Source organism: Euleptes europaea, chromosome 7 (assembly GCF_029931775.1).
Source record: "Euleptes europaea isolate rEulEur1 chromosome 7, rEulEur1.hap1, whole genome shotgun sequence".
Lineage (NCBI taxonomy): Eukaryota > Metazoa > Chordata > Lepidosauria > Squamata > Sphaerodactylidae > Euleptes > Euleptes europaea.
The window spans coordinates 57,926,848-57,940,390 of record NC_079318.1 but is presented as its reverse complement, the minus strand read 5'-3'; the positions used below and the strand labels follow the sequence as shown (position 1 = coordinate 57,940,390).

The 13,543-nt window shown below is 40.5% G+C and overlaps 1 protein-coding gene across 1 annotated transcript in view; it reads right to left on the bottom strand.

The window, feature by feature from the left end:
* Positions 1–13,543, bottom strand: part of CAMKMT (calmodulin-lysine N-methyltransferase) — a 297,003-nt gene that overhangs the window by 52,440 nt on the left and 231,020 nt on the right. Inside the window, exon 4 of the mRNA XM_056852994.1 lies at positions 4,755–4,815. Coding sequence (XP_056708972.1) covers positions 4,755–4,815 — 61 coding nt within the window. The remainder of the gene's footprint in view (positions 1–4,754; positions 4,816–13,543) is intronic.

The window sequence follows — 13,543 nt, the reverse complement described above, 5'->3', positions numbered from 1 at the left end:
ATAGCCCCCACCACTGCCACTGGCACCTGTAATTATGCTGATGTACTGAAAAATACGCCATAAAAATACTTTTCCCTGAATAAATAAATATAATGATAATAGTGTGCAAATTTAACAAATGGATGGCAAAACTGCACTGAAGTGGCTGTTAGGAGAGGTGATTAAGTATCATGAAATTAGCCTTGTGGCGAGCTGATCCCGGGTCCACTTTCATGATATGGAAAGTACAATCAGAATCAGTTAATCATCAAAACAGGCTATTCATTTAAAATACAGTTAGCCCAGTTTCCGTTCGCATACTGATGACGGACATCTGTACTAGACAGGCGGAGGATAGTCAGAAGCCAAAGAACCAGCTCATGTAGTGGAGGTTATAACTTTTGTGTTTTGATGTAAAGGGGTGGGGGGACCCACTGTATTTATTATTTGTTTATTTAAGGCATTTCTATACCACTTCTCGTGAAAATGTCTGCTCAAAAATGCTGAATATAATTGAAATGTAATAAAACAAATAATCAAAGCCACAAATGGCTAATAATTCAATTTAAAAAACCATGGTAAGTTGAAGCATTGTCATATGGAAAGTATTTCTAGATGGGAACATGAGTGCTCAGTTTCCTTGATTACTATGAGTTACAGGTGTTTCAGTGAAGGCAAAAGTGATGGAAAATGAGATGGGGGTGGCACATTGTGCCTCTCACACTACGCTGGGGACAAATGGTGGTCTTCTGAAGAGGTAGAAGGGATAGATTCCACAGTGCCCCCCCAACCCCAAAATCAGGCCACTTCATGCTTAAATTTTAAAGGAAGAAGAGTCACTTTTTTATACCCCGATTTTCTCTACCTTTAAGGAGAATCAAACCGGTTTACAATCTCTTTCCCTTCCTCTCCCCACAACAGACTCCTTGTGAGATAGGTGGGGCTGAGAGAACTTGAGGAGAACTGAGTAGCCCAAGATCATCCAGCTGGCTTCATCTGTAGAAGCAAGGAAACCAACATTAGAGTCTGCCGCTCATGTGGAGAAGTGGGGAACCAAACCCAGTTCTCCAGATTAGAGTCCACCTCTCCTAACTACTACATCATGCTGGCTCTCCGGAAAGAGGTCTGCTCTTGGGTCTTATGTAACAGATAGTTTGACTAAGGACAATCATGTTCTCTCATGTCTGTTTTGCTGTTGTTCTACAACACTGTAGGACTCCCCTCCCCCACAAAAAACTAGCCTGTTGTGTGCTGAATATCTCTTTTTCAACAGGTAAAAAATTTGTTTTAAAGGGGTTCTATTGCTATTTTTGTTTTACTGTTGCAAAGGTGAGTAGGTTGAGCTCTTTTGCAGCATGAAGCATATTCTTAGTATGCAAGCTCACAAGGGGTATGTTTGGACGTAGTTTATTTTATTTCTTTATTGGTTTTATATTGCAGAAGAGTATGTTAATGTTCTTCTGCTAAGATAGTTTTAAAGAGTAAAAATGTTTTTCATCACATACATTTTGAAAAGGTTTCTTTTTCATTTTTGTACTTATTTTGAACATATACTTTGGAAATACAACTGTGGGAGCATTTTGGATTCTGAAAGTATAAGCTGTGTTCAGATAAATATTGTCCGTAATATGGATCTGCTGTTGTTACTTGACTTATCAGCAGTATTTAACACGATCACAATCTTTTGACCCACTGCCTTGTCGACATTGGTTTATGGGGGACAGTCATTCAATGGCTGGTCTCTTTTCTGCAAGGACAGGTCAGAAGGTGTTGCAAAGGGAGAGGGTCTCGCTACTATACCCTTTGGTACGTGGCATCCCACAAGGAGCGATCCACTCCCCAATGCTTTCTAACATCTATATGTGTCCCCTTGCCCAGCTATTCAGGAGTTTTGGGCTGGGATGTCATCAATATGCAGATGACACCCAGCTATATTTGTTGATGGCCAGCCGGTGGGGCAGTGTCCCAGATAAACTGGTCGAGTGGTGGATGCGGTGGTGAAATGGTTAAAACAGAGTTGTCTGAAATTAAATCCATCAAAGATGGAGGTCCTGTGACTGGGCCGGGGTAGCCCAGGTCAGGTAATCCAACTCCACACCCTGGACTATGTTGAGCTGATGCCAGATTCTTCTATCAAGAGTTTGGAGGTGATTCTGGATGCTTCCCTTTCTTTGGAGGCCCAGGTCACAAATATTGCCAAGACGGCATTTTTCAATCTTCTCCAGGTCCGGCAGTTATCTCCCTATGTCCCACTCTGACCTAGCTACAGCGATGCATGCAATGGTCACCTCCAGATTGGACTACTGCAACTTGTCTATGCAGGGCTTCCCTTGAAGTTGCTCTGGAAACTGCAACTGGTCCAGAAAGCAGCGGTATGGGTCTTGATGGGAACCCCATGGAGAGCGCATATTCAAACTGTGCTCCGCCAGCTGCACTGGCTCCAGGTTGAGAACTGGATTAAGTACAAGGTGTTGGTACTGACCATTAAAGCCCTAAATGGTCTGAGACCACCTCTCCTGATATACCCCCAGAGAGTGTTATGCTCAAATAGAATCTACTTCCCCTCCCCCTCCCTCTTCCTTTTCTTTTCCCCTATTGGACCCTACTAACTGATTGATATTAATACTGATGTTGGTCAGACCATCCCCCCATCTTCTTTTCCTTAGTCTCCCTATTCCACCTCCCCCTAGACCAATGCCACTATGCAATCTTAGTGGGTCTTTTCCCAAATTATTGAAATAACAGGTAGGTTTTATAAGGTGGGAGACTAGTCTTGAAGCACCCCCTTTTTATAGGCAATGAGTGGAAACCTTTCATTAAGAATATATGGTTTTAATGTAAATGTGTGAAAAGTTTTAATTTTTGTAATTTATGATATTATAGATTGTATTAATCACTTGTTGGAAGCCACCCTGAGCCCAGCTTTTGCCTGGAAAAAGGAGGATATAAATAAAATAAAATCGGGGGGTGTGTGTCAACCGAGTAGGATTCTGTAAGGACCCCTCAATTTGATCCTCAGTTTATCACAGTGGTTCTTACTTTTTAAAACTCACTTTTGCTCCCAAGTACATAACATTAATGTCAAACGCCCCAATTTAGATACTTAAATAATTATGTGCAGCCTTTCTCATTGGCCACTTGGTCCACTGAGACCCTGGAGAGCTGCTGCCAGTCTGAGTAGACAATACTAACCCCAGGGTATCAGTTCATAATCTTTTTTTCAAAGCCAGGGAGAAAAGTCACTGTATATCTTTCCCTCAAAACAACACCCTCCTTGGGAAATTAACTGTAGAACATCCACCTAAGAAGAACAAACGGGCCTTATGGGAGATGGATAGCATAGGAGTCTTTTTTGGGTAGGCTTTCCATAACAAAGGAGTCACCACCCCAGAAGGGTAAGCCTCTATTAGGACCAAAGAGTCAGCTCAGTTGGGAGGATCTGAGGTGGTGAACATGTTCATAATAAGAGAAAAAAAGGATATAAAAACAGCAATTCAGACAAGGCAGCTTTATATAGGTCCATTTATAATGCACACATATGATGGGTTGGATCCAGTGACCCAACAGCCAAAGGTGTTTATGGTCATGGATCTTTCATGCATGCACCTCCACAGCCCTTTCTGACCCCCAGGCAGGTTTATTTCTCGGGTCGTGGGATCTGCATAGACTGCAGTGGGGAGGTGGAAGAGGATGAAATCCCCCTTTCTGCCTCTGCCCACTCTGTCCAGTGAAACCTCACTGACAGGAGAATGGGCGATAATGGGATGACATCATCATGCTACATCATGAATCCGGTCTGGCAGCATAGCAATGTCACTGATGGCAAACAATGGTCTTGCACTGTAAATGGAAAGGCGAGGAGAGAGGAAACACGTCCCTGTTATAAATACTCCTCTCTTGCCATACTGAGCTGGCTGTTTTATTGCCCATTAGCACAGTGTGGCAAGACACAAAATGTCTTGATAATGGCGGCTTTGACAATGAGGACAGGTTCATTTTTCTGCAGTACGGTGGCTCAGCTGTAGTGCAGTGTGGCAAAACAGAAAATATTGGACCAGTTGCCTTGGCAATGGAGATGCATTCCTCCCTCCCACAAATGTATGTGCACCACCCTAAAAAATAAAATCCCACCTTAAAAAATAAAATCACTGGGAAGGCACTGTGAAAATATCCACAAACATCCTACACCCAGTTTCTGCTCAACTTTAACTGTCTCTCCGTTCTTTCTCTTATTGTACCTGAACAGCTAAATGCAGAGAGGGAGGGAGGGAGGGAGGGAGGGAGGGAGAAAGAGAGAGAGAGAATATTATACATAAGTATGAAAAATACACAGAAATACAAAAAGGTACAAATCACACAGGAAAACCCAGGAAAAGCCTGATACCAAAGGACTTGTTTGAGAGCAAGACGCACCTTCCAAGACAACACTTTGATGACTTTCAGAACTGAAGTCAATGCAAAGAATGGTTTTATTTTTTCCCCCTGACCTTCACAATCAGTGGTGATCGATTGGCGTCTCACTTTTGTTTCCCAAAAATCAAAGTGAAATAAAACGCCTTGAGTGGAAATCAAAAGTCTTTGACATATAGCAGAAAGCTTGCTGTGCAATATTAGTACCCAAAGGCAGCTCCAAATTCTTTGTTAAGAGCAACATGCTTTTTCACCTTGAACTTTCAAAAACTGAATCTGACGACTTAAATCATAGCAATCTTTACTATGCAGATATAATAAAACTAATGGATTGGAAAAGGGTATTTTATAGGTTGTCTTTGTACCTGAACATTTCACAGTGCTTGAGGCAGTAGTAAGCTAGCACCTCTTCAGAAGGCCAGATACCTAAAATAAAATACAGCAATGGTCAGTTTTAAATAGCAGATTTAAAAAAAACATTTTAAAAACACCTTTTAGATCTAACCAAAGTGAATTTTTTCTATTATTTTCAAAAATTGCAAGAAAGTAACAGGGGAAAAGGACAAGATTTTGATTCTCTCTCTCCCTCTCTCTCCCTTCCCTCCCTCCCTCCCTCCTTCCCTCTCTCTCTCCACAGTCCCTCCCCCAGATGCCTGGTTCAAAAACCCATCTCAGTTGTGGACCCATTCACTAGATGACCTGAAGTAAGATGCTACTTTAGATCTTCTCATGGACACTATGGTAAATTAACAATAATCGCCTACCACAGGGCATGCCTGTGTTTAAATCATTATTGATACTAAAAGAATGTTAAATACAGGTCAAATTAGTAGCAACAGCCCAGACCTTCTGAAATATAAGCAAAAGTCTTTCCTACCACAGTTACCCTATGCTATCATTTCAGTATTAGCCAGTGGTTGAATTTGTCAATCTTTCAGTCTTTCCATTTTCATGGATGAGCACAAGCATCCACTTAAATTGGTACATCCAAAAGATGGTGCTAACTTTAAGCATTTGTCAGCTAAAGGGCAATCTACATTAGCTATGGTATCGTTAGGATTTAAATTATATCCTCTATGGCCTGCAGCCAACAGAAAGGGATAATCCATACACACTACCACAGTTAGATCAGAGTCAAACAACTACAAAGCTTTGTAGAAATTCCAAAGCAGTAACCAAGTCCCATTATTGTCGAAGGCTTTCACGGTCAGAGTTCATTGGTTCTTGTAGGTTATCTGGGCTGTGTAACCGTGGTCTTGGTATTTTCTTTCCTGACGTTTCGCCAGCAGCTGTGGCAGGCATTTTCAGAGGAGTAACACTGAGAGACACTGTCCTTCAGTGTTACTCCTCTGAAGATGCCTGCCACAGCTGCTGGCGAAACGTCAGGAAAGAAAATACCAAGACCACGGTTACACAGCCCGGATAACCTACAAGAACCAAGTCCCATTAATTTACCAAACTTGTTGCTTCCAGGAACATTTTGCTTCAAGGGAAGGGATCCTTCCTGCTACTCAGGAAAGATCCTTCCTGCTATTCCTGCTACAAAGATGATGAGTACTAAATTTTTACTAAGTGCTTCTCTTGTGAGAAATAAATAAATACTTGACAAATTTGCCGTTCCCAGCTACTTTCCATGTGTAGTACCAAATGTATCCTAAGAACTTCTACATTTGCTGACTTTGCAAAGACCTCAGTAATTTTTAATTATGCCCCAGTCTCTTTCTGTGAACAGGACAATATCGTCTTGATGCAGCAATATCTCATTCCTTTCTACTATGAAAGTTTTCCACCAAATAATTCTTTCCCCTTTCTGTTTTTTTTTTTGGGGGGGGAGGGATTTATCTATATCAATTAGTTTAGAAATGAAAATTTATCAAACTGGGGGGAAAAAGAAAAGAAACTATGATCCACTCTAGTTGCATCTCAAATGCAACTAGTGGACTTCCTCCTTCCCTTGCTCTCCATCAATGAAAAAGCAGGTTTGCTTTCTCGATGTCAGCTTTGATCCTGTACCCCTAAAGCTGCTCAAGGCCTGTAGGTTAAATGAGCAGTATCATTAAAGTAAAGTTTCCCCTAAGTATCCCAAAGTACTGAAGGATAAATAATATGTGGTGTGACAGCAACATTTTATGTCCACATCATGTCATAGACTGATAAATGTTCATGGATGGTTTACAGAATAAAATCTTAAATTAGACTCATATGTACAGTTGTGCAAAAAAAAAAAATCAGTACATTTCGGGTTCGAGTTTATTGGGACTGATTTTTTTATTTTTGTAAACCCAAAATAAGCTGAATACCCATACCGGTAAATATGGGTAATTGGCTTTATTTCTGGGTTTCCCCCCAAAATTCAGGTGCATTATAGTCTATGGGAAAATATTTGAAGCTCCTGTAGGGGCATTTTTGGAGGTAGAGTCCCCAAATTTTCAGGGTAGCTTCAAGGGACTCTCCTTGCATGAACCCCAACGTTTGGTGAAGATTGGGTCAGGGGGTCCAATTTTATGGGGTCCTGAAGGAATCACCCCCTCCTCCATAGAGAAGCATTGTAAAGTTTATTTTAAAGTTTACTGGGTTTATTTTCATTTTGAGTTTATTGCTATGCACAGCCCTCTTCATATGATAAAATGGCACTTCATAAATTCACCAAGGCTTGATTTACATATGCAACACAATGTGATGTCAGCATCCTGAACAGGTATCATTTAGGACTGTACCACTTCAGAATGCAAGCAGGGGGAGATGCCATAGTCAAATTTTAAAGTTAAATGACCTTCAGGTAAAAATAAAAACAAAACAAAAATATCAGGGAGAAACATTCTGTTTACTGTGTTCATTGCTGTTTCTTGCCAGGAAGGGAAGTATATCAGCCATTCGGGTTATCTCCAGACTAGCACTATCAGTAGGCGAGCCTCTGCTTGGACTTCCTGCCTTGCTAGTATCCACCAAACTCCCTACAAAAAGTGGTCCATAAATCCCTGGGACAGGCATGAACCCCATAACAGTAACTGGAATATTTTAAAAAAGGATAAAACGTTTTTTCCACTGATGCCATCAAACAGATTTTTCATGGTTACAAATGATATTTAAAATAAGTTACTTTATTCAATTAAGTATTTCAAACCAACTTTAAATCCATAGACTCGCATTCACAAGAGAGATCCTGAGCTACTGAATTCCTCTTTCTTTCAAACTTGACACCTGACCTTTCATTCATGAGCATTACTTCCTGCCCCCTGCTACAACACAAATTTAACCTGCAGCTCCCTGTTAGTAGAAACTGCTTATAAAATCTCCAGGATGACAGTAAAAAGGGCCTATTATTTACACAACACAACCTATCAGTAGCCTGCAACATACACTGCACCTTTCCGCTGTCATTTAGGACTATAAACTACAACCTGAATATTAATTCAGACACTGGCAGCTAAAGGAATGGTTGTGAAAAGTTTCTCGCTAACCCAGACCTCACGTGTGGAAGTACACAGCGCTACCCACGAAAGCACTAAGTCAGCAGCGAGAATACTTTTGTTAATTTTAGTAAAAGGAAAAGCTTCTCTTGCTTGAACAGGTAGGTAATCCTCTTTGATGGCTTTCAAAATAAGGATAAGCTTAACAATCCAGGTGGAGGAGTTTGCACTTTGCCTTCTACTCCCTTGCACTGACCTATATTTTCAGCATGCGGGCACAGGTGTAATATAGCTATAGATCAAGATCCTGGCTGGTTGAACACATCGCAACCCAGATACCAGGTTCAATCCAGCCCAAATGAAGCCTTTTAAAGTCCTATTGATTTTAATGGTAGAATTAAGGAATGCTCAACTCTTCTGTGCTGAAATTAACAAGATTTCAAAATGCTTCATACAGTCAATACTGAACTCAGTGGCCCAACTGAAATTGAGGAGACAAGTGAGTAGAGCAACTAAGAATACTAGAAATTAGAGGAAAATCACAGGGTTTCCTTGAAATACTAATTCAAGAGTTGGGAGGGCTTTTGCATGGGATAATCAGCAGATGGGAGGCAATATTTGATTATTTTTCTGTCTACTGATCTTCCCCTGCCTATACCTCCAAAAGGTTATGTTTTAAAAGTTACCCCCACTTGCTTCCCAAACTGCTCATGAACCTGGCTGTGGAGAAATTGATCTAGACAAGGCATTTGCATGGATAATTGGCACGCACAGTAAGATTCAAATACTCTTCCTTTCACCTCCATAAACTTTCCCTGTAATAGCCCCACTCCCTAGTCCCTGCATTCCATATTATTTCGCGAAACACAGGGCTTGGACATGCATTTACCAAGATACCAAGACGACCTAAGCCCAACTGAAACTTATATCCTATTTAGTTGTTGCTGGGTTTTCAGATCATGTTCATGTTTTAAGAACCATTTTAAGATATAGCTTTTTTAGTAATTGTTTTTATAGACGTGATTTTAGTTTGCATGCTGTATCCTTTATGATGCTTTTAATTATTACTTTTATAGTTTGATAAGGTCACAGTGCTTTTTTAATGTGAATCCACTGCTTTAACTTGATCTAGAATGTGCTAGATTAGGGTTGCCAACCTCCAGGTGGTAGCTGGAGATCTCCTGCTATTACACCTGACCTCCAGGCGACAGAGATCAGTTCACCTGGAGTAAATGGCTGCTTTAGAAAGTGGACTCTATGGCATTATACCCTGCTGAGATCCCTCCCCTCTCCAAACCCCATTCCCCTCTGGCTCCACCTCCAAAATCTCCAAGTATTCCCCAACACAGAGCTGGCAACCCTGGTTCAGATGTAAACAAACCAACCATGATTAAACCATGGTTTGATTAAACCATGGTTACTGAGCCATTCCACCAACTCTGATTAGCTAGGATGTGCCCAACTCCGATCTGAAACAATTATTTAAAGTTGATTAATTAACTGCAATTAAATCTATGTGTTGACATACGGCATAGCTCAGTAATTCGGGCATTGTGGCTTAATCTTGGCATGTCCCCTGGTGTCACACTAACTGCACTGCAGGCTAGATTACTAGATAGGTCTGTGCGGGGGAGGCAGGGGCTGAGTGATGGCACCAGCATTCGTGGAGGTAGGGTTGCCAACCTCCAGGTACTAGCTGGAGATCTCCTGCTATTACAGCTGATCTCCAGCTGATAGAGCTCAGTTCCCCTGGGAAAAATGGCCACTTTGGCAATTGGACTCAATGGCATTGAAGTCCCTCCCCTCTCCAAACCCTGCCCTCCTCAGGCTCCACCCCCAAAATCTCCAGGTATTTCCCTACCTGGAGCTGGCAACCCTATGTGGAGGCAAACCAGGATAACCTGTGTCTCACAGGTGTCTCACAATCTAACTGTAGTTAACGTAAAACATGGTTTCACTTCATGCCTGAAATGAATCAGTGTGGGATAAAAATGTCATTTTTTTTAACCCTAACATTATCTGGCCATTGTATTTCAAGTTGATTCTTATGAAAACACTGCAAATTATCCAGTGATATTTTAAATTAACTACAACCGTGGATACATTTTATAAGTATCAATTTCTCAAGGCATCTAAAAAAATCTCTTTTTTAACCAGACATTTCATTCCCATACACTTTTACATACAAGACAAGGTTTTTGCCCCACTTGTCCTCACGTATGTATATTTGTGTGTGTGTGTTTATATACACCACCCCATCCCCATAGTGACTGATCTTTCAATTTCATGATCCCATTAATGATTGCACGATTATTTACATGTGCATTTACATGTGGGGGGGGGGGGCACCAGCTCAGCAGCAGAGAGGACAGAGAATAGAATCAGGTCTCCAGTGGGAGAAGAAGAATCCCTGGCACACATTTTATTACACTGTGAATTTTACCTGGAATTTAGAAGAACTATAATCGACCCCTGGTTACAACAATTTGGCCTTTTACATCAATCTATAACCAATGAGAGTTCAATCATTCAATTTCTGCTCGAGGATAAAAATCCCGCTATATCTTATGATGTAGCTAAATTTTGTTGGAAGGCCTTTACTAAAAGGAATGCTCAAAATAAAAAGGGTTATAACGTATTTTTTCTCTTTTTTCTTTTGTATTTTAATATGCTGACAAATGTATTTTAACTTGTCCATTTTAGGATATTTTATTCAACTTTCTATCACTTCAGTTATCGGTGTATGTATATATATATCTGTACTGTTTTGTAATTTTATGCTGGCCATTGGCTGTAACAAATAAACAACAACAAATATTTGCAGATAAAAGTTAAGTATGAAGAGCGTATAAAATGCAAAAACGTTTAATACTTGTGCAGCAGATAAAAAAATATGGTATTTCATGCCAGAGACTGCAGCAACTTTTCTCCCTCTCTCATAATACCAGAACACGGGGTCATCTGCTGAAGCTGGAGGGTAAGAGATTCAAAACAGATAAAAGGAAGTATTTCTTTACACAACGCATAGTTAAATTATAGAACTCCCTGCCCCAGGATGTGATGATGGCTGCCAGCTTGGAAGTGAACATGTTCATGGAGGATAGGGCTATCCATGGCTACTAGTCAAAATGAATACTAGTCATGATGCATACCTATTCTCTACAGTATCAGTGGAGTATGCCCATTATATTAGATGCTGTGAAACACAGGCAGGATGCTGCTGCAGTTGTCTTGTTTGGGGGCTTTCTAGAGACACTTGGTTGGCCACTGTGTGATCAGACTGCTGGACTTGATGGGCCTTGATCTGATCCAGCATGTCTTTTCTTATGTTCTTATGAGCATCTGGAATGACGGATGATGGAAAATAGCTGTATAATCATTTCCCTTCCTGCTGAAAATTGTTCCCGTCCTAGCTACTTCTTCACCCATGAGAGAAGAGACACGGGTACCCATCTCTGGTCATACTCTGGTCATACTCTGAGGCTGAATATCTGTAGATGGAGCCTGAGTGACCTGTGGCTCCATTTCCCCCACTATCAAATGTGGAGGACAAACAAAACAGGAAAGCTGCCACCTTCATGCACTTCTTATGGGCTTCCCAGAGGTATCTGGGCCACCCGCCACTGCTGGAAACACAATGTTGGGCTACACATACTTTTGGTCAGGAACAGCAGGTTCTTATGGTTTAATTTCACTGTATTGTCTGAAGTCATCCATACTTTTACTGCCCAAAAGTAAAAGCATTTTTACATGCTGAAATAAAAATGTTGATTTCTTCACAATACTAGCTGATTTCCTTAGTGTGTTCTGTTATCTTGTGAATACTCCAAGCTGTGTTCAGTTTGATACAAACATCCTTATTCTGCTTGCTTTTTCTGGAAGATTTTTTAGGGTGAAGCCAGTTAGGATGTTTTACTTGTATCACTATGAAAGACTGATTTATATGAATCAGCCCTAAATAGTGAAGCATAGTCTGTCCTTGTGAACAAAAACTATACCTAGGAACTCCTTGCTTCTCCACAGGAATCTATTTTGGACATATCACCATTAGTACATCAGAACTTTTCATATTCTCTTCTGTGCCCTTCTTCTACTTCTGTGCCCTTCTTCAATTGCAGAAGACTCAAATTATGTGCACTGGAAAAACCTGTAAAGACTTCCAAAAGGGCAGGGTTTTCCATCTGTAGTCCCAGGCAGGGCCGGATTTAGGTTTGATGAGGCCCTAAACTATTGAAGGTTATAGGGCCCTTTATATGTCCAGCTGTCCTTTGACAACAACAAATTGTTGCTGTTTTTTGTGTTGAATATATGCTATATGGTAATTTATATATAGAAATGAGCAAACTAGTGATATTTTAGGAAGCAGGCTAGAAGGCGGGGCCCATTACTTACATCATAGGAGCCTACACAACACAAAACACTGTTGCTGTATGTAGGTTTTATTTTATTTGTTTTTTATCTTATATTTTGGAAATGTACATCCAGGTTTTTTTTTCCTTTAAATTTTTTGCGGGGGCCCAAGAGAGTGGGGCCCTAAGCTATAGCTTGTTTAGCTTATACATAAATCCGGCACTAGTTCCAGGTTATCTGTAGATTATATAATTATACAATTTCATGGAGGAGCTATGAAGGAAAATGGCGGACTCAGATAGCAAGGAAAGGCCTGGGGAGTCCAGGGTATCTATAGAAACTATCACGCATCTATTGAAGTCCCATGAATGTCTCTTTGGATTTCACCTGCACTATCCTCCCGAAAAGTAAATGAACTTTAACTCCAAACTCCAAAAACATACTGAGAATTAGTCATCATTTCAGCTTTTCTTTGTGAAAGTTCCTGCTACAGCCCACATACATTTCTGAATATCCTAGATTTTGGTATTAGAAATCTATTTCACATTTGGCCATATTTACCACTATCATTGTGAATCTTGATCCAATTACTTCCTAGTTCTGCTCACTTTCAGCTTCTTCCTTTTTTAGGCTGGAGGGGGAAATAAACATTTGCCACCTTCCTATCCCACAGAAGACTCCCTAAGTGTCACAACATAAGGCATAATAGAGAAATAAAGCAGCATCCATCACACATCTCTGTACATTTCCTTCTCTGTTCATGCTTCACAAACCCCTTTCTGCCCCTCAGTCTAAAGCCAAATTTATGAGAGATCATTGTAAAGTGTGTATAAGAGCTGGCGGAGGTCTTCAGCTTGGCCAAAATGGCCTCAGTGCTCTTTCTCACACTCTTTCATTCTCATTATTATTCATGACTTGGAAGAAAACATGACGGTTTGAAATCTGCAGATTTCTCCCCACCCCCAGCATAAACTTAAGACAGGCAATGGAACTGTGGAATGGCGGAAACAAGCAAGAAGTGTAGATGTTCTGGACCTGGGTCGTATTGGTAAAGCTGTCAACCCGTACAAGGCTGCTTGTATTATTGTCTTTACCACCTTTTTTGTGTCAGCTGAATGAATTTTGATTCCACTTTCTTTACACGGTTTTCAAATAATCATTAAAAATTAAACAACACTGGAACAAGCCTTTTGTGATTCTAGCCTTCACTCTCCAGCAACAAGCTGGATCTATAAATTTACGTACTATTGTAGATGTAAATTGCAAAATTTTATATTCAACTATATTAAAACATCTATTCCAAAAAATGATTACCAGTTGTGAAAAGCAGACAGGCTTATCACTTGCTGTCAGTTGTTCATGTCTAGTTAAGCAATAATGTGCTAAAACTGCTC